The sequence below is a fragment of the Dipodomys ordii genome, unplaced genomic scaffold, assembly GCF_000151885.1.
Source record: "Dipodomys ordii isolate 6190 unplaced genomic scaffold, Dord_2.0 Scaffold1, whole genome shotgun sequence".
Taxonomy (NCBI): domain Eukaryota; kingdom Metazoa; phylum Chordata; class Mammalia; order Rodentia; family Heteromyidae; genus Dipodomys; species Dipodomys ordii.
The window spans coordinates 37,498,333-37,525,591 of record NW_012267217.1 but is presented as its reverse complement, the minus strand read 5'-3'; the positions used below and the strand labels follow the sequence as shown (position 1 = coordinate 37,525,591).

Below are 27,259 nucleotides of genomic sequence, written 5' to 3'. Positions count from 1 at the left end.
GCCAATCGGGTTCCGTGAGGGCCGCGCAAAGGAGCATGGTTACCCGGAAGTGGCAGGCGGAACGGGCGGGACCTCGCTGGAGCGCTGCTGAGCGCTGGGGGCTCCCGGGACAGCTCTGTGGGGCGGGGAGCCAGGAGCCCCCTCCACGCGCTGGTGGGAGAGGAATGGGCCTCTAACGAAATTACCTTCGTTAATCTGATGTCTAAGAGGCTTGAGAGCCGTGTCACCTCTGTTGTTTACATTCCTGTAAGTCACCTGCTACCTCCCATCTTGCATCCTTGCCTTCACAATGATGAAGGCCTTTAGTTTCCTCCCTCCCTCCCTCCCTCCCTCCCTCCCTTACTTCCTTCCTTCCTTCCTTCCTTCCTTCCTTCCTTTCCTCTCTCTCTTCTTTCTCTTTATCTCTCGTCTTTCTCTTCTTTCTTTCTCTCTTTCTCTCTTCCTTTCTTCCTTTCTTTCTTCCATGCGAGTACTACGGCTTGAACTCAGGGCTTCATGCTCCCTTGGTTTTTGTTTTTTTTTTTTTGCTCGACGCTGGTGCTCTGCCACTTGAGCCATATCTCTACTTCAAGCTTTTTGCTGGTTCTCAAGAGTCTCTCAGATTTGTCTTTCAGGCCTGAGCTTTGAAGCTTTGAACTTAAAGCCTCAGTTTGGGGCCTTCTGAGATGCCAGGATTACAGGTGTAAACCACCAGTGCTTGGCTAGTTTTCACTTAAAAGTCTTTCCTGTTTCCTTTTTAACTTTATGAGAGAAAGCAGCGTTGACATTTCATTCATAACTCGAACTCAGTATTTCAATCTGTTTTACTTCAGTGTCCAAGAATGGTGTTAATTGCTGTTACAACTGTGTTTATGCATGTACTATCCGCTTTATTTTTCAAGGCAATTTTGGTTCTTTTCACAGATAACTTTCATAATGTATAAAAGGTCAGATGTGGTGGTTTCCATCTGTAATCCCAACACTAGGAGGCTGAAGCAGGAGGATTGTAAATTAGTGACCAGTATGGGCTACCTAGCAAGTTACAGACCATCTAGGGCTATAAAGTGAGATCGTATCTAAAAGACAAATTAACCAACAAAAAATTGGAATGTTTTAATGTACTTATAATGTACCATGCGATTTTTTTGTTTCTTTGTATGTTCTTCCCCCATGGTATAACCCCTGTTTTCACTGTATTTGATGTTGGTGCCCTGCATCTTGTATATACATTTTTCTAATTTGGGGAGGGGAAGGGAAATAACAAAAAGCTGAAATAAGGGTACAGGTTGACACATTGTAACAATGAGATGTACAAGACCCCTATGTAGAAAAGAACTTTACAACTTGGTGGGGGGCTGGGAGAGGGGAGATGGGAAGGGACGGGCAAGGTAGGGGAAAGGTAGGGGAAAAACAAAGGAGGGGGTGACAATGCTCCATAAGAAATGTACTCATTACCTTACTCATGTATCTGCATGTAACTAACCCCTCTGTGCAGTATCTTTACAATAAAAAATATATAAAAATAGAATATGAAAATTTTCAGAAAATATAGAATCTTTCCCTTCTGTATTCCATTAGATTGAAAAATAAAAATAGCTTGTAAATTTATGTTTTAACTGATCATGCCAACTTCATATTCTTAGCAATGTTTCATTCATTTGGGAATCATGACTTCATCTTTTTAAAGAAAATAGGTAAGTGATGCAAATGGTGCTTTTGATTTAAAGCCTTTTAGTCTAATAATATGTTTCTAGATCAGTCTTCAAGTAGATTGAGTTGCATGATTCTTTGGGAAAATGTTTATTCATTGGCCAACTGCCAAAATTACAATAAAAACTTCAATAATAGTGGTTTAGAATATAATTTATGGCTGCCTATGAGTTAAGTAGCACTGTATCTTGTTTACCTAGCCTAGCACGTTACATGCTCAATATCTATGCTTCTTTAAATGAACCTTGTCATATCTTTACCACCTAATGGTTATATAATTTCTACCAAATCACTTAATCCCTCTGGGATTCTGTTTATTCATTTATAAAATAATGATTGATACTGACATCCAATATATTTTTATGATGTTTCTGATCAACAGACCATTTTGTACCAATACATTAATATTGCTTTCTTCCCAACTGGTTTGTTTTATGGCTATAACCTTAGAACTAAAATAAATAGAAAAGGGAGACAGAGAAGTCAGATGTTGGAGATATATTTGATATTATTGGATTAGAATATCAAAAGATATTAATTGCTGTTTTAGTGCAGGGAGAGCAGTACAAGTGCTTTGCAAATTGTAAAAAGCAGTCAAAATGTACCTTCCTATCATATCCAATCATGAACCTAAAAAGTAGCTGAATTTAACTGGATCTCAGCTTGCTTTCTGCCATTTGCCTCTTTGTATAATAGATAGAGGCAGAGCCCTGGATTAAAATTCTAGACAGAGCCAAATGGGGTAGGGCACACCTGTAAATTCAGTACTGTGGAGGCTGAGGCAGGAGGGCTGTGAATCTCAAGCTAGCCTGAGCTACATAGTGAGTTCCAGGTTAGCCCAGGCCATATAGCAGGCTCTTGCCTCAAAAATCACACACACACATCACACATACACACAGGTGATAAGGCCTTTATATACTGTTCCTTGTTAAAACTGTAAGCTTTTATTGTGACATGATCTTGTATTAATTGATTTTGTTCCTATCTGTTTTCCTATATTTTTAATAATCTATGCCTATGATCTAGCCCATTGTCTTTTCTTCTTGACTCTTAGGAAGAAGTAGGGTCTTCCATGTAGTCTATGTTCCAATTCTGGCTTCACAGAATGTCACACCACTACTATCTTTCTTATGATATTCACTCTCCTCTACCTATTCCTCCTCAGCTTAAAGTAGAGTACAAACCCTCCCTCCAGCCTGGATTCCATGTAACTACTGTTAGTTTTCATAATCATCTCCATCCTTTCTACTACACAAGGAGTGCCTGTCAAATTCCAGGACTCGGTCCCCCCCCCCCCAACACACACACCCTTAAGTCTTTCTTTTTTGTCTGTTACCTCTTTGAAATGAACTCTCTTCCCTCCATGAAAGCCATGTCTTCTCTCTCTCACATTCTCTCTGCTATCTTTTTCATCTTTCTTGATGAACACTATACATTGATGTTTGGCAGGATGCTCCCTCTAGCTCTTTGTACTTCTACATTCTCTACTTGTATAACATAATGAATGCCTATGATTTCCATTACTGTTCACTGGTGACTCCTAAATCCAGTCATCTGTTTTGAGCTCTACCATGTGGGCTACACCAGGGGCTGAAGGTCACCTCTTCCTCAGAGGGTGGATACAGAGGAAAAGGACCAGATTTATGAGCATAGATGAGTTTGTAAATGTATGTGGCTTATAAGCTTTCAAATGTGAGTGTCGGACTATTATATATCATTTCGTTTAAAACATTTTCTGCTTTCTTAAAAATAACCAGAGCCAGGCGCTGGTGGCTCATGCCTGTAATCCTAGCTACTCAAGAGGCTGAGATGTGAAGATCGTGGTTCAAAGCCAGCCTGGGCAGGAAGGTCCATGAGACTCTTATTTCCAAGGAGTACCTGTCAAATTCCAGGACTCAGTCTCTCCTCCCCCCGCCCCCCTTAGGTCTTTCTTTATTTCCAATAAACTACTAGAGAACCGGACGTGGTGCTGTGGCTCAAGCGGTAGAGCACTGGCCTTGAGCTGAAGAACACAGGGACAGAGCCCAAGCCCAGAGTTCAAGTCCCACGACTGACCCCCCCCCAAAAAAAGTACTAAAAATAACCAGCTCCACATTGAAAATGTGTTGGTATATGTAATTAAAAAAAATTAAGAATAGAAGTATTATTTTAAAATGGACCAAAACTTCTTTATCTCCTATAGTTTGTCTATTTGAATAAAAAGGAAATTATTCTTTGGAGCCTAAACTTTAAGCTGTTCTGATTTCAACCATGCCACAAGATAATGCCTCTTAGCATACAATTAATCATACAATGAAATACAAAGCACTGGTTTCTAACTGGGTGTCCTGTTGACCAAAGCAAGTTGGAATCTGAGTGATCAGCTTAGATTCCTTATAAACAAAATTTAGATAATAAATATAAACCCAAACAAATAGCCTCATTGTACTTTCTCTGCCAAAGCAGGAAAAAATGTAGCTATTTGTTCTAAACATTTAAAACAATTAAGGCCTGTTTTTTTTCTATAAAATTATAGCAATAATCTAAATATTTCTTATAAAGATTGGGTATGGAAAAAGCTTATACATTCAATCTTAAAGTAACGTCTTTCTCCATTAAAAAAACAAAACTAGTGATTGTTTAATGTACCAAAGATTACTTTTATTCTTTCATCTTAATTTTATCATTAAAGTAGATGATTGATATTTTTTGTGACATTCACATTTCCTATTACTGATGGCATTTTGAAAGAGGAAGAGAAACAGGATTAATCCTATCTCCTACCACAGCTCTAGATCTAATAAGGTAGGAGTGGGAGAAGACCTTAAGTAGGAGGCAATCTCCTACAAGCAATTAAGAAAAGTCTCTCCCAGAAAGTCAGCTGACACCATGGTATTAGACTTCAGCCTCCAAAGCTATGAGAAATAAAATGCTGTTGATAAGCTAGCATTTTTTGTTGTTGTGTGCTTGTGTCTATGTTTCTTAATTATCTACATCTATTGTATATTTCTCTTGGATTGTTCATTTTCCCTTTCAATTTTTATGAGTTGTCTTCAATATTTGTTGCAAATATTATCTCTAGTTTGTAATGTGCTGCTTGTTTTTAGTTATTAGTTGAGAGTAACATTTTCAATAAATTTTCAGTGTATTTTTGAGCCACAGTAATATTTTTCCTATACCAGGGGATGAAGAAACTTTTTTGGGGGTGATTTTATATGTATATGTATATATATATATATATATACATATATATGTATATATATGTATATGTATACATATATATGTATATATATATGTATATAGATATACACCATTTATTAGTTATTGTGGTTTTAGGTATGTCTGAGGGAAGGAGCAAAGTTGAGAGAACAGAACATTATTCAGAAGAACATTTCAGTCTTACCATGGTATCATCATGAAGGCGTCCTGGTGGAGTGGTCCTGTTGATATTTGTGATGGATCTGGGCTGGATTTTTTTTTCCTTTTCTAAACTCTGGATAGGGCTGGGAATGTGGCTTAGTGGAAGAGTGCTTGCCTAGCGTACATGAAGCCCTGGGTTCGATTCCTCAGTACCACATACATAGACAAAAGTTGGAAGTGGAGCTGTGGCTCAAGTGGCAGAGCACTAGCCTTGAATAAAAGCAGCTCAGGGACATTGCCCAGACCCTGAGTTCAAGCCCCAGGACTGACCAAAAACAACAACAACAAAAACCCTAGATAACATGTTAGCTATTATGAACAATTATTATTGTTATCATCCCAGTAACTTAGTTTCTCAATCTCCCGTGGTGGGGGGAAGGGGAATAGTTATGGAAAAGACGAATCTCGCCCAACCTTTCCATTCATCCTTCAGGGCTGAGAAACTGGAGCGTCCAATGTCCAATCATCTTCCAAGATTCTTGCGTCAGCCTGAAGAAACTTATACATAGTTTATTTTAGGCATCTTGTCACTGCAATTATTCCATCTGGTTTCATGGCTTTAAATGATTATACCTTCCAAATTTATATTTTTTAATCACAGTACTTCACTCGAGCTCCAATTTACTTAATTTGTTCTGTCTCTCTTCTTGGCTATTTGTTACATCTGAATGTCAGCAGTGCAAAATACAGGTTCTGATCTCTTTTGTTAAGGCCATTCTATTTCCATAATGCACCATGTTAGTAAATTTCCCATCATTTGGTCCTTCAAGTGAACAATCTAGAGGTAATTATTCCCCATTTTTTCTTTGTTTCCTGTGTGTAGCAGCCATGAAAATAGCTTTCTAATCTCCAGTTGCAGAGAGCATTGTTGACTGATTGCCCTGCCCTCTGTGTTCTGAAATCCATCACCATGTTCCATGTTGCGCTTCCCTTGGCCTAATCCCAGACAGCAATTTAAGAGCAACAGGAATATTGAAGTCCATTGTCAGGAGATACAGACTCTTCAGAATGTAGACTTTGGCTTGGAGACTCCACATTTGGATTCGAAGGAATTTTCTTAGAAGCGTATACTGTGTACAACCTTTCTATCCTTCCTTTCCTGTTTTGCACAAGTTTCACACTTGCTTGTATTCTAATATCTCTCCCAATTCACCTCAGATGTTTCTCTATTTTTCCTTCACGAGTGTTTTCCTCAATAAATCTCTTGGATGTCTAATCCAATCTGGTAGGTTGCTCAGAAGACTTGAACTAACACCTTATAGTTTGTCCATCAGCAAACTTCATGTTATTTCCATCTCCTAAATATCTTTCATGTATCCATTCACCTACTCTACTGCCTTTAAAGTCAAAGCTACAACTTTCCTCCCCTGGAGTAGCACAGCAGTTGGCTACATGGCGTTTTATGTCTCTCCAATACATTCTCATTTCAGTAGCCAGAGTGATTTTTTTTAATGGTGAATTAAGTGTGTTACTTCTCTGCTTAAAGCCTTCCATTGGTTTCATTGTGCTTAGAGTAATTGTTTACTCCTACCATGGCTACAAGATGTTTTAAAACCTGGTTTCTATCTCTCTGTTCAGTCTTAATTCCTATCATCTTCCTGTGTGCCAATGCTCACTAACCTTCAAACACCACCAAGGAACTGTTACCGCTGCCTTCTCCCAGACCAGATGACATCTTCGCCTTTTACCCCTAAAACCAATGCCCCTTGCCAGCATGAAGTAGCCAGAGAGAATCTGTGCCCCTTTATAACAATCAAAAGGTTGGAATATTAGGTCTGCTTGAGAGAACAGCCCTTCCACCCACCCTCCTTTGTGAAAGACAGCAGATACCCTTACCAGAAATCACCCCCCCCCCCAAAACTGGTGATCACCTGTAACTGTCAATCTCCTGACTGTGAGTCAGCAAAGGACCCGAGGTGCCAAGGTCACTTCTACATCTGCTGTGGCCGAGCCTCACCCTCCCCTATATAATCTCTCTTCCCCGCTGTAAATTCCCACTCTGAAAACCTCCATCTACAGCTGGTGCTTACTGGCAGTTTGGTTTCTCCTAATAAATTCACTTCTGCCTGAACAACCTCCTGACAGTCTCCTTTCAGCAACCCTTACCGATTCTTTTCTGTTTATACAAATAGCCAAGGCCATCCTAATTGCTCTCCTATTTTTCTTAAATATTCTTCATCACTTCGGAAGCTGTGCTTATTCTCATTTTTAGCTGTCAAACATCCATTCCCCTCATAAGTGAGGACTTCTCCACCCAAGCTATCATCTTTACTATTACCTTGACTCTATCCTATTTTGCTTACTGTTTGTTTTTCCCACTTGAACAGCCCCGTGGGCTACCATTTGTTTTTCTATGGTCCATACTCTTAAGAATGGATGTTACCCATTTAGACCCACAAAATCTAACATATTTACAGAAAAAGTTTTCTGACCATTGTACTAGAATGAAAGCTGCACGGGTCAGTGACATTGCTTTAGTTCAATCCTTCAGTCCCAGTGTCTGGCGCAAATCTAATGCTCAATATGTTGGACACTCCTTCCCTGCTTCCCAAGCCTGTTAATCTCTGAGGGGGGAGGCAGCCTTACCTTTCACTGCCTTCTCCCTTGCTGAGCCCTAACAGGAATTAGGAACCAATCAGCATGAACTCTGGGGATGTGCCTTGGAGACAAGACCATGTACAAGGTAGCGTACAGATGGAAATGGAGACTGGGGTTTAGTGTGAAAGAGAAATTAGGTAGTTCTGCAAAGGACTTAGCACAGGGTTAGAGGTACAAAAGTGTTCAATAAATGTTTGCTCTAACCTCAATTTTCTTTGCTGGATCAAGAAAACAATTATTTTTTCTTTCTCTCTTTCGCCTTTTTTCGCCAATTTTAGTGTAACAGTTTCTACCTTCCAGCCAAGAAATGGGTAGGGGAAAAACAAAGGAGGGGGGTAACAGTGTTTGATAGGAACTGTATTCTTACCTTACTCACGTAGCTGTAACTCTTTTGTACAGTATCTTTACAATTAAAAAAGAAACGGGAGTGAAGATTCCAAAATATAACTTTCAATTTTAAATTAAACAATGAAGTTCTGTGTGGAAAAGCTTTGTAAGTCGCACACACCACTCGAACGGACTTGGCCAAATCCATTATACCAATAATTCCTAGCTGAACACCCTTCCCAGAAAGCTGGAAGGCGCCCTTTCCTGCTTGGGTTGGTTCACGGGGGCGGAGCCCTGGAGCTTGAGGGCGTGGCGTTGTGGGCGTGGCCGCTCCGGGGCGTGGCCTATCGCGAGCTCCTACACGCGCTCCCTCGCGCCCGCGCTCTCCATTCTCTCTCTATCTCTCCCTCCCTCCTGCGGCGCCGTGGGGCCAGGCCGCACGGGGGCGCCGTCGGGCTGTTCTGTTCCGGGAGTTGCCGAGCAGCGGAGGAGGCGCCTTCTTCCGCGTCCGGCCCCGCGGTGTCAGGCTGGGGCGGCACTGAGGGCCGGCGGGTCGCAGGTCAGTCAGGCAGTCGCCGAGGCGCAGCCACTGGGCGCCGGGTGGGCCGCGGGCCCAGGAGTCGGCGGGACGCCGATGACCCGGGCGCCGGGGCTTCAGGCTGTGGCTTGGGGCCGAATCGGGGTCGTCTTTCCCTCCGGTCGTGGGAGGCGCCCACCCCCTCCCGGCAGGGTGCCCGGCTCCTCACGTTTCCCCCCTGACCCGGCTCTGAGGCGGAGCGCCCCCCCACCGCACCCCACCCCGGGCGCGGGTCCGCGGGTCCCGCCGCGCAGACGTCGGGAAGGACGCCGCGGGGCCTGGAGTCTGCACGTCGGCGTGCCCCGGCTCTGATGAGGGGAGAGGGGGGCCCGGGACCGCGCCCCCGCCCCGAGGCCGCCGCGGGGCCAGCTGGAACTGGGGATCGCCCCGGTGGGGTGAGAGCAGTTCTGGGCCGCCTGGGGTGCTGCCCCCCCCGACCCCTCCCCCCTCCTGCACACACATACATCCCGGTGCCGCTTAGTCAGTGACAGGCCTGAGACGGGCCTCGGGCCAGTGCTAGATGGGACCCTGTTGGGGACACAGCGGGACATCCCACAAGGCTGTTTGGGGGTTTGCTTTTGTGTTTGTTTTATCTGTGTCAGTAGGGACACAGCGGATCCGGGAAGCATTCTGTAAGCGGAGTTAAGAGTGACACTGCCCCACCCTACCCAAAAGTCGAGCTGAAAACAGTGGGATAAAATGAGGAAGAAGTACAGAGCATTATATATTCCTGAAGCAGTGTGTCAGAATTCGAACTCAGGATGGATACTTGGGAAGTCAGGTTTGCCCAGGTTCTTGAAGTAGAGGCAGAATCCCAGGGGAGCTGGTCACTCACTGGTAGTGAGAACCGGCTCCATCCCACGCCTCAAAGGTGTGTCTTAACAGGGATCTTTCTAGAAGGCTGGACCTTTAGTTCCCATTTTTTCTTCTTATTTTGGTGGCAGGCCAAACTGAAACATCTAGAAAAGGATTATAGTTGATCACTTAATAAAAAGTGAATTGACAGTGACGTAGTTGAGCCTTTGGCAACCATTTGAAGCTTGCTATGAAATGTATAGATTATGTAGGATACCTTTTTCACACAGTATCATTTCTGGTTCTAAATGAACACAACAGTGACTTTTGGGTCACACGTGGATGAAAAAAATCACGTAAATCATTTAAATCTTTCTTAAAGCTTCACTCTAGTGTGAAGAAATTGAAACACATAACATTTAACAGGTATTAAACGTGTAGTTCTAAACCAGTCTGGCTATTAGTATTATAATTGTGACAAGATTTAAAATTATCATTGTTACAAATTCTGCTCTTTTGTTTTCTTAAATCTCCAAAGTCAATATCAAGTTCCTCAGTATATAACTTAGGATAAAACTTGTCGTACTAAGTATATTTGTCATTTATTTTGCTCACTCTGTGAGCCAGAAATTATTTTATATATACATATATATATATATATATATATCTGCATTTATTTTTTTAATTACCAGTAACTGGCACTTACTGTGGAGAAGTGGATTTTGAACTGAACTTCGCTGTTGAGGCCAAGCTCCTAATCACAACCTACATTGTCTTTTTCTTTTTTCTTTTTTTTGTGTGTGTCAGTTGTGGGGCCTGAACTCTGGGCCTGGGCACTGTCCCTGAGCTCTTCAGCTCAAGGCTAGCACTCTACTACGTGAGCCACAGTGCCACTTCTGGCTTTTTCTGCTTATGTGGTGTTGAGGAATTGAACCCAGGGCCTCTTGCATTCAAGGCAAGTACTCTACCACTGAGCCACCTTCCCAGTCTCCTTACATTATTGTCCTTGTCTTTTTCTTTTTCCTTAAGAGAAAGTGGTCAGCTTAGGGCTGACTCTAATTTATGATAATTACTTTCTCTTTATCTGCTAATTATTCTCTGATGGCCCTTTTTTTTTTAATCTCTTAGCTTTTTTTCCCCCTCAAGTCTGATACTCTACTTCTTAAGCCACAACTCCATTTCTAACTTTTTGATGGTTAATTGGAGATAAGAATCTCATGGAAACTTCAAAATGTGATTCTCAGATCTGAACCTCCTGAGTAGCTAGTAGTAGAGGTGTGAACCACCAATGCCTGGCTTCTTACAGTCCTTTGATGTAGCCAACATTGCTGCCTCCATTTTATAGATGAGAAAACAAGAAAAAGATAATTTGTCCAAGTTCTTAGCATTTTATCCCAAGTCATAAAACTCAGTTTCATGCAATATACTGATCTCTGCAGACTTTGAAGTTATAAAGACATGTGTACTGAAGGTTACACATATTCCCTACCTTTGCTTTACATGTGATAGACCATGTGTAACTTTAATTCTTTAAAAAGTTGGTTCAGCAGCTATACTTTGCTGATATTTTATTATCTGATACAAATCCCAGGTCAAATTTTTCCAACTTCTTAGCATATCTCAAACTTTACTCATATTATATGGCATCTTTTAGCATTGCTGGTTCCAAAGATGTCATTTGAAATCATTTATAAAAGTATTTGTTTTACATCCATTTAGTGGTAAAATTACAGTGGTGTTTCCTTTTGCTTTGACAGAGGAAGTTTTGAAGTTACTTAAAGTGTGAGGCAAAACTTGGAGTGGCTAAGGACACAATGGCGGACCATACGGTGGATGAAGAGGTGCTAGAAGTTCTCCGACTCAACGTCGGGGGCTGTGTTTTCACAGCCCGGCGTGAGTCTCTGTGCCGCTTTAAGGACTCTATGCTGGCGTCTATGTTCAGTGGTCGTTTTCCTCTAAAAACAGATGAATCAGGTAAATGTCCAAAGTTTGGAAGCATGATGGTGAATATTCATTAAAATAGAATCTATTTTAAATTCCTTTTGATTTTCCTAATTACCATGGAATGCATTAGATTAGTCTACTAATTACTGAATTTATTAGGACTGTATGGAGATTAAGTACATAGGGAAAGTAAGCACTAGTTTCTAAAGTCTGTGATAGTGTTGCTAAAAGTGGGCAAGAAAGTGAGAGGGTGTCAGGACCAACTGTGACCTAATTATCAAGATTAGCACATGTGACATGACAGCTGCTGAAGTCTATCAGTTTCTCTTTCTCTCAAGTTAGAAAACATTTTTCTCTGGAGAAAGCAGCTGGACACCTTGTTGATGACAGTCATGGAATTAGTGTTGTGTTCCACACTGGTATACCTGTGTGGTCTCCTCTGTGCTGAGATGCGTGGCTAAGAAATGCCAGGGGAGGCAGAGGACCAGAAATGATGTTTTGGAAGAAACTAGAATATAGGATAAAGTGTCTGCTTCAAGTATGGTGGGAGCCACTGATGAACCTACTGCTATTTGTAAAGAAATCTTTATCAGTCCAAGAAAGGCTTTCTGTATTATGTTTTGGACCTTCCATGAACCCTAGAATCCACTGTGGTTCTGTGGTAGAAGAGAGGGCTCAAGGGGTCCTGAGCATGAAAGGTGGGCTGCTGTCACTAGCTCAGGGCTTGGGAAAGTCATTTGTTCAGCTACATGGCAGTTGAAAGAGTGGGAAAATATCTAGCTGGTACCCAGGGCTTGATAATGAAAGGAAGCAGAAATTGAGCTTTAGTCTCTACTCCCAAGATTTTACCTTGCTAGCCCTTTTTTTTTCTACATTAATCAAAAGAGAAAGAATTATTTTCTTTATGCAGAAGCTTTTTGGTTTCAATTCTACTAAATTCCTAAAGAGCATCTTTTATCATAAAATGGTGCCAACACAGTATTTCTTCTTGTTTTAAGTGTAGATTCTCATACTCCATCTGATTAACCCAACCACTCCAGACAAAGGGCACACCTGCTCAATGCTTGTAGCATAGTTGACTTTCACTAACTGATCATATGATGATCATGCCACATTCTGTTCTTGTCCAACTGACCTAAGGCTAGGGGTGGTGAGCTTTTGCAGTTGCCCATAGTGGGATAGAGTGATTGTAACTAAAGTGGATCTTGGAGTATATTTTCCTAAATAGTAAGACTACAGGACTCTACCACTAAGCCACACAATATCTTTGTGCAAACTATGAAAGAGGGCCTTCTATTCAGGAAAATACAGTTCCATGGCATAGTGCATGCCTGGATGAGTAAAGCATGGGTTTGATTTAACTCCACTGATTCCCATGGCCTGCCCCCTCTGTATATAGAACACCATATAAACCAGACATGACACTACTGATTATATATATTTGCATCCAGACTCATATGCAGTGTTCTATAAATTCAGATGATTTTCCCAAGCAATTCACTCAAATTCAATTTTAAAGTATTATTGCTAAGTCAAAACATCAAAACTTTAGCTCAGCGTGAGTGGCTAACCCTCTTTTACTAGATGTTAACCTTCTTTGGTGAAAGAAACTTTTGTAGTTGTAATTGATCATTGTCTTTGAACTGAATGTTTTCTAGGGGCTTGTGTTATTGATCGCGATGGACACCTGTTTAAATACCTTTTGGATTATCTTCACGGAGAAGTTCACATTCCCACAGATGAACAGACTCGAGTTGCCCTACAGGAGGAAGCTGATTACTTTGGCATACCTTATCCATACAGCTTGTCTGACCACTTGGCCAATGAAATGGAGGCATATTCTTTAAGGTCAAATATAGAACTTAAAAAGGTCTTGACATTTTCTCAAGTTTTAAAAAAAATCCTATATTTATTATACACAAAGCAATATATACCATTTTTCATAGCTTGTGTTGTCACATAAACCAAACAGGAGGCAGCTTTTACAGTTTTGAGCACATGTTTCTTAATTACTCCTACTTACGTTATAAAGCTGAGATTTGATTCTAGAAAAGTATATTACATTGCTAAAAGACTTATCAAATTCCCATAACTTTTTTAGTGGTACTGGAAGTTGAACTTTGAGCCTTTTGCTGGTAATGTGGCTTGAACTCAGAGCTTCATGCTCTTTATTGACTTGCTTCCTCGTGGCTGAAACTTGCTCTATTACTTGAGCCATGTCTCCAGCCCAGCTTGGAGATGAGTCTTTCAGACTTTCTTCCTGGGCTGCCTTTGAGCCAAAATCTTAGTCTCCTAACTAGTCAGGATTACAGACATAATTTACTAGTGCTTGGCTTGGATAATTTTGTTGTTGTATGCTGGTACTGGAGCTTGAACTCAGGGCCTTGTGCTCTTTCTTGGCTTTTTTTGTTCAAGGCTGGAATTCCAGCACTTGAGTCATACCTCCACTTCTAGATTTTTTTTCTGATTACTTAAGAGATCTGAGTCTATTAGATTTATCTGCTTAGGCTGGCTTTGAACCACAATCCTCAGCTCTCAACCTCCTAAGTATCTGGGATTACAGTCATCTACTACATACCAGTGCCTTCGATGACTTTTTAATAGAACATTCTCCTTTACAAGTTTTTTCTTTCTTTTTTTCTATTAGCGATTGAACTCATGACCTTAGATTTGCTTAAAGTTCTTTTTAAGTTAAGAAAACTGTAGTATATGAGAGCATAGTGTTAATTATTTTTGGTTTATAAAGTGATTTTTAAAGGAATGGTCATGCTAAATAATAAAATCTCTTCAATTAGTGAGTATAGCAGTTTGTTACTAAGTTAAAACATTAGTTTGATAAATTTTCTTTGAGACTGGTAAATCTTTTTTAAGGTGTTTCCATTTCAAATCACATTTTAAAGATTTTTACATGAGTTCAAAAGCTTTTTTATCTTTGTATATTTGCTACTAGTTAACATTCAAGAAAAATACTCCCTAGAAAATTGTCAATAATGAAAACTGTCAATTTTCATTATTAACACTTACCTAGGGAATGTTTTAAGTGGTTTGAATTATTTGATTTGGATGTTAGTGTGTAGATAAGCAAACTGGTGGATGTTTGGTTATTAGGCATGCAGACAAAAAAAAAAGCTAATTTGGTTCCAGATCCCCTTCTGGAATTTGCATGGGAGGCATGGGCTCTGCTCCTGAAGTTACTTATAATTTAACTGTCATATAATATAGTCTTTCAATGCTATTTCCTACATCTGCAGAATGGGGCTACAAAAGTTTGGTGATAGGTTGGAGAGGGTTATCTTCTTTTGAATCCTGTTCTATTTCTGGTTTGTATTGAAAAAGAACAAGGGCAGCCCACACTTATTCTATCAGCCAACACATATTTATTTCAAATGTTTCTGACATGTCTGGCACTGTACAAGAACTATGCAGGACATCAAGGTATTTAACATTCAGTTTTCACCCTCAAGCAGTTTATGGTATAATTGGAAAATAAAGATGTGCAAGGGAAGTTAAGAACCAAATACAGAAATTAGATGGCAATGTTAGATGCCAGTACAAGACATGTAAGGGGGCCTAATTTCATTCCTGAGTTAGTAAGCAACTAGGCATCTTCTTTGTGCCAGCCCCTATTGCAGAAACATGGTCTATTTCAGTGAACAAAACAGACAAAGATGCCTGTCCTAAGGGTCCTCAAAGCAATCATATCATTTGTTCCAGCAAAGGCCCCACCACTCCACTGTGTGAAGCCCCTTGCTCTTAGCCCTATAGCATCATGTCTTCTTATCAGGTGGCATATAATAAGTATTATATCATGTGTTGAAGGCTCATTGAATGATTTCTGATTTCTGTATTAGCTATAAACCAGTTAATATCATCTTATATCTTATATCTCTTAGACCATAGACGGTACCTCCACATGTTCAAGTGAATGAATGAATGAATAGGTGGATAAATGTCAAATGAGTTCAGGCAGTATATATTGAGTTTACATATGTCTACTAGTATAAAAAATAAGTTTATCTCATTAACTCATGGTTGTAATTTGGGGACCAGCTATGGAGATAGTCAGTAGAAAGTGGAAGAAAGATACAGGTAAATGAGACACTTTAAGAAAAACAAAGGAATGAGAAAACACTAGTTCTTATATGAAGATTATAAAATTAAAAGTGATATGCAAACTGAAAGAGAAGATAAAATAGAATTTCGGTGTGAAAAAGGAGTCTCTAAATAAAAAGTTGTTAAGGTTTGGGAGGTATTTTTTTGTGCTTATTCCCCTCCTTCCTCCAGTTAATTCATAACATATGTGTTTAAAGACTAGTCTGAAATTTATAATCTCTTTTTTTCTGTTATGACCATCTCAAATTGCAGCTGTTCATGAAAATAATAGAGCACATTCATTCTTTATTTTATGCCATAATTAAATCCAAATTTTATGTTATTATATTTTTTTCTTTCTTTTTTGCTTTAGGCCTTAACAGACTTCTGTGATTCATATGGCCTAGTTTGCAATAAGCCAACAGTTTGGGTTCTCCACTATCTTAACACATCTGGTGCGAGCTGTGAGAGTAGAATTATTGGTGTATATGCCACCAAAACAGATGGGACAGATGCTATTGATAAGCAGCTGGGAGGAAGGATTTACAGTAAAAGCATTTTTAAAAGGTATGTGCAAATAGTGTGAAAGTTAACCAAATCAGCCAGTGTCTACTAAGAGAGTTGTGGATTAGAAAAGACATCATGGCCCAGCAGACAGAGTGGCTCTCAGCTATGGAAATAGGCTGCTTTGGAGCAGGTGATAATACAGAGTATTTCACAGAGCTGTAAGTCACAGGCCATCTTTGTGATTGAGGACAGCAGTTCTCAACAGGCACTGAGCACTAGAGACCCTGTAGAAGCCTTTAAAAAGTGAAGAAGCCTTTAAAAAGAAAGAAAAGAGGGGCTGGGAAGTTGGCTTAGTGGTAGAGCGCTTGCCTTGCATGCCTGAAGCCCTGGGTTCGATTCCTCAGCACCACATAAGCAAAAAGAAAAAAGCCGGAAGTGACACTGTGGCTCAAGTGGTAGAATGCTAGCCTTGAGCTGAAGAGCTGAGGGACAGCATTCAGGCCCAGAGTTCAGGCCCCATGACGGGACCCCTCCAAAAAAAATAAATAAAAAGAAAGAAAAGAAAAGCTATATGCCCACTGTTTCCCTTGGACCATAGTCTGGAGTGGATGTACTAGCTTAGAGGTTGGCAGACCACTGAATGACTAGTCTGTGCCTTGGGTTCTCTACTAAGAATAAAGAAAGCCTTCTCTTTTTCTTCCAGCTCTAGAATTCTATGACTTGAACATATTAACTTCTTAAGAGTTGTAATCTCTCTGTAGTTTTACTTATACTGGTAAATTTATTTAGGAAGCTTTTATTGCTTTAATTCTGTGGGAAATTGGATTATGTCACAGCTTAGAGACTAATGTATGACTGTATAGGCTTGTTTTAGTTGTTTAGAGATATCATCAGTGTCCAGCTTCCTTACAGATAAGGAAGTTTGTATATAAAATATGTAAAAACCTGGCATGATGCCAGGTTAATCTGAGTGAAAGTTGAATCTTTTCTAATTGTATTAGTTAGCTGATTTTAAGAAAAAAGAATCTTGTTGAAAAAATTTGTTTATATCATGAAGTTAATTCTTTATTACAGCAAAAAGAGACCAAACATAGATTAGTATATGTTATGGTTCATGCTTAAAATTCATATTGTCACAATAAAAAATTCATATTGTATGTTTGTATGCATATAGATATATGTGTGTGTATTTCCCCTTACCATTTATAGAGTGCCTGTTGACTGTATGTGTATATATCCACACCTAGGTGGTTTGTTTTCTTTTCTTTTTTTGTAATATTTCTAGAGAGGCGGGAAATAATGTTCAGTACATTTGGAGCTATTATTCAGTAGCAGAGTTGAAGAAAATGATGGATGCCTTTGATGCCTGGGAAGGAAAAGGTACAGTACATTTATTTCATTTCATGGAAGTAAGTAGACTTTTCCTTAATAAGACAAAGTAGAAATGCTATATATATATATGTATGTACATAGTTTTTTGAGAAAGCATTCTTTTTAGTGTGTCAAGGTGTTACTTACTTGCTAACACTGAGGCAGCTTACTTACATGTCCTTAAAATCTATTAGTTCCTAAATATTATTACACTATCTTGATGCTACTATAATATAATTCAGTAATATCAAGCATACTTTTTCTACTTAATTCAATTAAATATGAGCTTATTTGGATCTATTGGATACCTAGCATTGTCCTAAATTAAGCATATAATGTATAAAAAAGGGAGAGGAAGTGAAAATAATGCTGGAGGACATGTATAAAGAGCTCAAATAAAACAAAACCTTTAAATGCACACTTGGAAAAATGACCATTTTTAATTAAACTACTTAGAGTTGATAAGGATAGTAATGCTTTAAACCTGCTATGGTTTGCAGTTCACATTAGATATCTCTTAGTCCTGAACAACCCTGTGTACTATTTGCTATTTCTATTTGACAAGAAAACCAAGTCTTGGAAAGGAGACTAGCTTAAGGATCCCAGAGGGATATTTTTTTTAATTAACAAGTAAAGATGGAATGTCTGTATTGTACAAACCACTGTAAGTTCCAAAATTGCATCCTGTGATAATTGCATCTCAGTCCTCAAAATGTATTGGAACTCAGTTATGGACAAACAGAGAGGTCAAATTGGGAGTCTTTATTAAAGAGCTGGCATCTGCAGGTAGACTCCTGTCTCAAAGACCTGCAGACCATCTAATACACTTAACACTGTTAGAAAACTGAGCCATGGGAGCAGGAAAGAAAGAGAAAAAGACCAATACCAACAAACCGTATCAGCGCCAATGGAGAGACTGAAGTGGCAACTAGAGAGCCAGGATACACAGTCATGAGGCATAGAGTAATGTGCCTGAGTTGATCTGGGCCTAAATAGGGCCAGGGTCATGGGTCAGGGTTCATAGCAAGGACAGGTCCAGTAACCTCTCATTCAAGTCCCTGCCTCTAGGAATTCAGGCTCACCCATTACCTGGGGATTGAACTTCTTTGCCTTAACCATGAAGACAAGATGGTGCCAGTTAAACCCAGTACCCTAGCATCTAGCCACCACGTGGCTAAGATGGCACTGGTTAGATCCAGTATCCTTTTTTCAAAATGACCTTGAAGCTAGTAGAGACAGATTGCAGATTGCATGAAAATAAATGAAAAGAGAGGAAGCGGCTTTACAAACTTTATACCTGCCATTCCTTGTTCAGGTGGGTGCTGGTCCCAGCTCTTCTTTTTTGATCAATTGTGTTTCTTTAACTTTTCCTCTTTTCTCCTCTCTTGTTACACTTTCCAAGCAAGCATAGTGGCATATAATAATGAAAGAAGCGCTTTTCTCTTTATTACTGATGATTTAGTGTACTTTGAGACACTTATGCTTAAGTTGAGGAACAGTGTTGGGGGGGGTTGGAGTTCTGTGTCTTCTTTTGTGTCTCTCTCATGGCAGGATGCCCAGGATTCTTTGGGAAGGCCCTGGCCTGGCTTCTTTATCTACTGACTAGGAAGCTGAAGAGGAAAGCTAGGATCATTCACTTTTTATAAAGCCTTTGATTGATTTTTAGCTCTTTCAAAAACATAATGGAGCATCATTGTTATTTAACAGTTTCCAAGGAGGCTTTGAAATCCTTAAACCAGGAAACAAAAGTAAGAGAAAAGTCTGTGGAAGGGAGAAGACAGTTGTTTTATGTGGGCATATGTCTTTTTACAAAATGTAAAAAAGTATTTTAGGTGTTGAATTTAATAGATAATTATCAGCTGGACTGAGTGTAGTTATAGAATCAGCAGCAGCTAGCTTTGATAAATCATTTAGCAATTTTAGGGGGAAATCCCATTCATGGGACAGGCCAAGACATGCTTGGGTCTTCTAATGAAGAAAATTGCTAATATGTATTTAGGCATCTCCTTTAGACATCTCTCCCCTTGTTCATTGAACTATCTGTACATCCATATTATATAGACCTATGTAGGAATGAACATGTAAAGTAGAAATGAAAATTTGGGGAAGTAGAAGTAATGAAAGGGATATATCTTAATTCTATTTGATAGTAAAACATGCTATAGATTTAGTGAAAACCATGTGTTCTGGTTTAGGAATAGAGCAGACAGAGTAAACTCTAATGAAGTTATAAAAATAAAAATGCTATGTGATACAAAGTATGAATTACCAATGGAAGAAAATAGATTACTTAATAAGTAGTTGAGAAATATACTTGAGAGGAAAAACAAAATTTTCATATCATTTAATCAAACAATTGATTTATTAATAGGGATATAAGTTATAAGCTCAAAATAGATAATTAAAAAAGTAAATTTAGCTACATACATTTTGGTACAATCACAAGATGGAATACAGCCATTAAGATTATTTTAGAATATTATTTATATGTTATATCAATACATGGAATATGTTTATATATTGTAATATATGATTATATAATCCAATATGATGACTGTTAAATTATGTATAACTTTATATAGAAGGGAGCTTTGTGATAAAATCAATGATTAAAAAGCAGGAAACAACTATAAAACTTTTTCAGTTATGAGCATATCACATGAACAGAAAAAAAAGATTGGAATAAAATAGTTTTCAGGTTAAGTGTGATTTTACATTTTTAATTATTTTTCTATATTTCCCAGGTTTTGTACGGTAAATGTGAATTACCTTAATAATTATGAAAAATTATTATTTAAACAAGTGGCAATGACTAGTCATGGAAGGAAATGCTACTCTCATCAATAAAAAGATCATTGACATATACATTAACATGGTTGTATCTTAAAATAGCATTCTAAGAAGCCAATTTTGTAATTACTATGAGAACTTTAGTGGTAAAAAAGACACCAAGTCCATTCTTGGAACTTAAAGGGTTATTAGGGCATTATTTTTTAATGCTGAGAAGTTTTTATTTACTATAATTCTTTGAGCATCTTTTCATGTATCTGTATATAACTTTTTAAAATTGAATTGAAAGTCACATAATATAGAATTAACTACTTTAAAGTATATCGATCAGTGGCATTTACTACTTTTACAATTTGGACAACTGATAACTCTTACTTGGGTATCTCCAAAACATTTTTTGTCACCTCAGAGGCAATTCTAGTAACCTCTATAAACAATTAGTCCCCATTCTACTTTTTATTAGTCCTTTACAACCATCATTCCACTTTGGTCTTAATTGATTTAATTATTCTGGATATTTCATTCAAATAGAATCATGTACTATGTGACTCTTTGTAGCTGACCTCTTTATTGATAACAGTGTTTTGGAGACTCAAAAGAACATAGCTTTTACTTTCTAATCAGAAGAGAATATCAAACTTAAAATTGAAAATGAATTTGTCTGGAATCACTATTCTCATTTTCATAGAGTGGTGATGTCTCCTATTTTCAGTGTGTGCTGTTTACAGAGCAGTGCTAGTAACCCCACCTCATGAAGTCTACAGGGAAAGTGATATAATCACTGCTTCCAAGTGCTACTATACTGCCAACACTATGGCTGACTTACAAAGGCACCTGACACTTTCTGTGTGCTTAGTTGGTCGTGAGCCCTTCAGTGATCACCTCATAACTGTATGCACTGATAACAGTGCATACTGTTTTTATCAGCATATCACTGAGGAAATAAAAATTTCAGTCCAGAAAATATCATTCCCAGGGTCACATCAGTGATTGAGAGTAGGATTCATATCTAGTTAGTTTTGGCTAGTGCCTCAGCTGCCAGTTGGGCATATATCATGAGTTGATTATCTCAGCAGTCAGTGGCAAGATGGGGTAGTTAATCAGCTTTGCCTGAACCCAGGTCATGAGCTGTGACACTTTACTGTCCTAGAGCATTCAGTGAGCACTTCCTGTTTGTGTTGTCATCCTACCCTTCATTAGGTGAGAGACATAACCTTATACTACATCTTGTTGGGCTTATACTGTTGCTCATTGCTTATGGTATTTGGAGCTCCCTTAATGATGCCTTTTTATCTTCAAGGTGTTAGCTATTGGAGGGTCCCTCATGAGCTGATAGAATGTTGGACTTTGGAAGAACAGCCTTTACTTGGAAGCCTGCGTCACATGGCCCCAATTCGAAAGAGGTTCTTTGTGATTTTTTAAAATTATAATTTTATTATCTTTAAGTAGTTGTACAAATGAGTTATTTTGTATTTTTAAAAATCTGTAATTGATATTGTTAATGACTTTAGAAAAGAGAAATAATCCTTGATCTTATTAAGTTTATTAATGACCTAGATGGATAGTCTACCTTACCATCAAAATATAGATCTTAATAAATACAAAGTTACTGAAATAGTGTATAAGAGTTGAAATAATTCCCTAAATCTGGAGGTGAAGGAGGTTTGAATTCAGGGCTTTGTGCTTGCTAGGCAGGCTCTCTACCATTTGAACCACACCCTGAATCCTATTGTATTATTTTTTGAATATAGTTTTGTTTTTATTCCAGAACCAGCCTGTACTGCAATACTCTCATTTATGCCTTCTGGGATAACTGTGTTAGTGCTACCATACCTATGCTTTTATTGGTTCAGACGGGATCTTATGAACTTTTTTGCCTGGGCTGGCCTTAAACTATGAGCTTGATGGTCTCCACCTCCCATGTAGCAGCTAAGATTACATATATGAGCCACTGTGCCTAGCCCAGTAAGGTTTGGAAAATGCTGGTGGAAGCTAGAGGCATGACTTGCCTAACACCATGAGACTGAGTTCAATCCCTAAGACTACTGAAAAAAAAAAATATGAACTTCATAGCATAGTGCCAGTGCCTCATGCCTGTAATCCTACCTACTCAGGAAGCTGAGATCTAAAAAATCATGGCTTGAAGGAGCTCAGGTAGAAAAGTTTGTGGGACTCCATCTCCAAAATAGCCAGTAAACAGCTGTGCTAGAGGTGTGGTTCAAATGTAGGCAATCTGCTGAGCAAGTTAGAGGCCCTGAGTTCAAACCTTGGTGTTGGTATTCCCCCAGCCCCTTACTGGAAAAAAAAATACTAGTGGAGACCACTGGAATGCTCTGGTAGGCATTTTTTACCCCCAACAGAAATGGAATTCTAGGCTATATTTGACAGTAGAAAAAGAATCTGTTTAGACTTAATACTTGAAATTTCCTGTGGGTTATTCTGAATTCCTTTCTCATTTATTTGCCATAAATAGCATTTTTATTTGATGATATTTTCTTGTGCTCCATGAAATTATTAGCATTAAATTCATCCCATATCTGTTTCTTTGTTTTTATTTAAATTAATGTTTCTTTTTCTTTTAGTATCTAAGTTTTATTCATGGCCTTCAATATTCTGATTTTTTTGATTGCTTGTTTTAGGATTTGATTCATATCTAAGGAATTTCAGACTACTTTTTAAGTTTTGCCTCTGGCTTCTTTTGCAGAAATACAGCTTATTAAGTTTTTTAAAAAATTGGTCATCTTTTGTTAAAACACATCTCATTTCTCAAGGACACTATGAGATAAGCTTTATGATGGACAAATATTGTTTATTTAAAGAGCAGTGTCTCTGAACTGGAGGTGTTTTTGTCCTTCCAGTGGATGTTTGACAGTGTTTGGAGACAATTTGGTGGTTCCTCTCTAGGCTGGGAGAAAATTGCCTTACCTGTGTGCCTGTGAGGTGGACCTTATGATGGGGAGATGGTGGAAAGCAATGAGAGGAACTGGCAGTGTTTTGACAATTCTAAGTAATTTTTAGAAATGTTGTCTTAAGGCTGTTTATAATGAATGGTAAACTATTCAGGAGTCTTTGAAGGCTTGCCCAGACTTCAAATTGGAAATCATCTAACCACACCCACACCATGAGTTTGACTATTCTAGTAGTCTCCAACAAAATGTGAACCACACATGTGAATTTTACTGGCTGTCAAAGGTGACAGTGTGACTGGGAAATGCAGATGTAACAAACTTAAATAAACATCTTTCATATGTCAGAATGGATTTTAAAGGTCCATTTGAAAACATATGCAGCAGTTTTTCATCTGTATTTGGCTATGAACACTCTGTTTCTTTTTCTTCAGTTGTTGACACTGCAGTTGTAGGAAAATCTACCTTGATTATTCTTGTGATTCTCTGGGCCACATTTGGACTATTGGGAAGAGGGTGATATGTTGTATAATCCTTAGTTAATGGTCCAGATTTTAACTTCTTGCTGATGTTAACACTATGTGTGATTTTAAAAGATGAAGTTTGCATTCAAATTGAGAATAATCTTTTGTAAACTTGCTATTTTACATATTGACCCAGTAGATGAAAGATGAGGTGGGTTTATCTCTAAACTTCCAGTTTTAAGGAAAGCCTTTTTGTTAAACCAAAAGGTATGCTTTGGAAATATTTTTATTCATTACTAAAAGTGAAAATGCTGAAAAAAAGATATGACTTCTGTATTTTCTAGGCGATTGATAACCCTTAATGAAGAGGAAGAAGGTGTGAACTGTAAGGCTGGTCCTAAGCCAGTCAGGTTTTTGGGCCCTTCCACAAGCACCCAAATTAAAGTAAAGAACTCTGCATCAGTCAGGGTGGCTCCAGCCAATACTGTCCAGACCTCTCACAACAGCAGCCGTAGAAAGGCAGCTCAGTGCTCCATGCCCAATGTGGGTATGAGGGCATCTGGGCATTTTCCAGCTTGTGATGGTGCCAGGAGTGCTGAGAATGGAGCCACACACCCCTCGCCAGCAAAGGTGCTACTCTCTGACAAGAAGTCTACATCCCACCGAGTGATAAAGCTGAAGAGGACTCCACTGTGTGCTGTGATTCCTTCTGTGCCCACGCCCACAGCGGGGATGCAGGCTGGCTCCCCAGAGCTGCCTTCTCTGGAAGCCCCTAACACATTAAGTGGACAGACTGAAAATGGGAAAGAGCAGGCTGATGGATAAAAATGATGGAATTGAAATTTCCCATTTTCTCAGAGCTTCCAACACTTTTGATACTAATAAGTGACACTATTCCTTTATGCAGTAGGAGGAAAAACATGTTTCTGCTTAGGATTGTTGCTAGAAAAGTGACTTATGTGATGTAGGAATGGAATGACTTGTGTGACTTTGTTGTTGGAGTTATTCTCCTTTTCCTAACTTTTAAAGGGTTGTTTGTCTATGGTCAGTGTGATTTTTAGTTTTTAAGATTTCTTTAACTTATTTGGCATAGAGACAATGAAGCAGGATAGCACAGTAATTACTAGAGAAGTCCTCTTTCTTGCTTTACCATTATAGACACCATGAATTTTTGTAATGCCACTTCTTGCAGCCCAAGAAGGGGTCTGAGGAGTGGGGGAAGACATTTCCATCTGTGAGATGGAGAAGGTGGTGTCAATGCCAGCCTTCACTGTGTCACAGCCGGGAGAAGTTCCAGAGAAAGTGTGGATCAGGTGAGGGACCCATGATTGCTCCTGGTCTCAAAAGACAATATGGAAAGAAATGATAAGAAGGGAAAAAAGACATTAGAGATCGCACTTTGAGTCTTGCTTATTTTCTTTCCTGAATTGGCTTTTTTAAAAAACTCTATTCTGTTAGCTGATCTATTTATATACACCACAAGAAAACATGGTTATAACATGGTTTTGTAATGAATTGTTAAAATATCACATTTAATTAGAAGAGTGAAGTTTTTAAAATAATTTGAAAAAGAGAGTGTGAATGTTTAACTTTTTAGCTTGAAGTTAGTATTTGTTCTTCAGACGTGACCCTGAAGTCATTCTGATTATAATATGATTTTGTGCATAAGATTTCTGTATAACAATATTTTTAAACAAAAAATTTGATTAATCCTCTATTTTTTCATGGCTATTCAGTTTGTATGTTTACTCTTACAAGTTATGTTTTATAATTGGATCACATATTTCTACTTTCAGTGAGCACTATGCCTGCATAAAGCATAAAGTTTAGAAAGCAGGGTAGTAAAACTACCTCCAGGGCTTATTATTGTACTTTCATTGCCTTGAAATAGTAAAGTAAGTATCTACTCAAAATACTACTTTTCAAATAAAAGCTTTTCCATAAAAAGTGACACTTTCTTTGTGCTTTATTAAAGCCTTGGACCTTTAAGTAATATGGAAGTTTATAAAACGTTTCTATTTCTGCTTGCAAAAATTGTTTTCTTGTCCAGATAAAGTAGAAAATAATTAAACCAGTTTTGGCTAACTGTTCATCTACTTACTGGTACCTTTTTAAATAGGTGATTGATTTAGGCAGAAATGGTAAGATCCATGTTGACATTCTCTAGTAGAGAATGTCATCTTTTAAAAAGTGGTATTATAAAGTACCCAAATATTCTTTTTATTTTATTTATTTTTTGGGGGGGGGTCCAGTCGTGGGGCTTAAACTCTGGGCCTAGCGCTATCCCTCAGCTCTTCAGCTCAAGGCTAGCGCTCTACCACTTGAACCACAGCGTCACTTCTGGCTTTTTTTTCTTTTTTGCTTATGTGGTGCTGAGGAATCGAACCCAGGGCATGCAAGGCAAGCACTCTACCACTGAGCCACCTTCCCAGCCCCCCCAAATATTCTTAAAATTAAGAATCATAGAGAATTTTTGGACTTTATTAGTATTATGTGATCTAAGACATTTTAAGTTTCTAGTTTGTATAAGAAAATTTCATACAAATAAAGTCTATAGTATACATTTTATACATAATAAACATTTCTTTGATTCATTCAATAGCTTCCATTTGTTTGTATCAAGTAGTTGAAAGGAAATGTGCTCAGTACACTTAGCCTTTGTAAGTATTCTGCTTTGTAGAGCAGGCATTGGGAGCTGCTGCAGTAAGATGGGAACGTAACAGGTGGATCTCTTACGGGTATCAGCAATTGAAGTCAAATTCAGAGTGCTCAGATAGCTTAAATTATTTGGGGGTAGTTTACTGAGAATTTGTCTTGATTTTCTGTCAGATTTTTTAAAATTTGCTTTTTTAATACTAAAACCTTCTTTATGTTAGCAGACTCTGCAAATGTAAGAGTTAGGTAACTGCTATAAGCCATTGTTCTTCCTGGACAGAAAGGAGAAGAAAAGTAGCAATTGGAGAAGTAGGTGCATGCAGTTGGATCAGGAGTCATATAGAAATACCAAGTGGTAAGTAGGATATTTAAGAACTACTCATAAAAGAGTTGTGTGTTACCAGAGAACATGTGAGGAAAACTGGCTTGTCCTGGTTAAGTCTGATTAACTGTCATGGAGAGCCTACGGCCAGCAAAATAAATCCTTCTGAGGGATTTATTTTACTTGTATTGCCTTATGTTGGAATTTATAAAAAAGAACTTTAATAAGTTTTACTTATTTCTTTTTGGTTTTAGATCAACATTGTAATTGAAAGAAGCTGTGGTTGGTTCTTAAATACAAGAAAATGAGGTTCAGAAAAGTTAGAGCTGTACAACAACGATCATATACTCTCATTTTTGGCCCCATGATCCAATTTCTGCAGAATGACACAGCATCAATCTGATTCAAGGAAAAGCTAGAGGGAGGAAGTAAATAGAAAAGCCTGTGAGTGTGCTTAGTATTGGGAAGTTTTTGAGCAGGAATATATTAAACCATTGCATTATGTGTCTGTCTTCTAGCTAGAAACTGTTTCTTCTGTACGTGTAGGGACTGATACATAGGAAGCCTTTAATAAATTTCTGTACAGTTGAGGGCAACCCCAGGCTCAGAATTACTTTCGACCATTTTTCTGTTAGTGATCTGCAAGGGGTACACAAATTGATTTCTGGCCTTGCAGAATTTCTGCTAGCAGGAGAACAACTATTAATAACCATAATTGATATTAATAATGACCATCATCATTATATAACTCATAAAGCAATTTATAAGTTACTTTATTTAGAGACATTCATCACTAGATTCCAGGGAAGTACTTCCTGATAGT

General features: G+C 38.6%; 1 protein-coding gene across 3 annotated transcripts; it reads left to right on the top strand.

The window, feature by feature from the left end:
- Window positions 1–95: 95 nt before the first annotated feature.
- On the top strand, window positions 96–25,410 carry Kctd18 (potassium channel tetramerization domain containing 18). Of its 3 annotated transcripts, none has more exons than XM_013011225.1 (7): window positions 96–246; window positions 11,143–11,359; window positions 12,988–13,199; window positions 15,795–15,988; window positions 17,214–17,308; window positions 21,390–21,492; window positions 23,804–25,410. In XM_013011225.1, exons 2-7 carry the CDS (start codon window positions 11,200–11,202, stop codon window positions 24,282–24,284), a joined length of 1,245 nt encoding a protein of 414 aa, XP_012866679.1. In that variant the 5' UTR covers window positions 96–246; window positions 11,143–11,199; the 3' UTR covers window positions 24,285–25,410. The 3 variants fall into 3 exon arrangements, with proteins under 3 accessions (XP_012866679.1, XP_012866672.1, XP_012866687.1); XM_013011218.1 differs by lacking the exon at window positions 96–246 and adding an exon at window positions 8,486–8,572; XM_013011233.1 differs by lacking the exons at window positions 96–246; window positions 15,795–15,988 and adding an exon at window positions 8,486–8,572 and having other exon boundaries at window positions 12,988–13,177.
- Window positions 25,411–27,259: the final 1,849 nt, after the last annotated feature.

What these genes read in the sequence shown, in the direction of transcription:
- Kctd18 (XM_013011225.1), top strand. Translation starts at nt 11,200, where the DNA reads ATGGCGGACCATACGGTGGATGAAGAGGTGCTAGAAGTTCTCCGACTC. An exon ending in TCTAAAAACAGATGAATCAG is followed by an intron (nt 11,360 to 12,987) that starts GTAAATGTCCAA and finishes AATGTTTTCTAG; the next exon opens with GGGCTTGTGTTATTGATCGC. An exon ending in AGTAAAAGCATTTTTAAAAG is followed by an intron (nt 15,989 to 17,213) that starts GTATGTGCAAAT and finishes TAATATTTCTAG; the next exon opens with AGAGGCGGGAAATAATGTTC.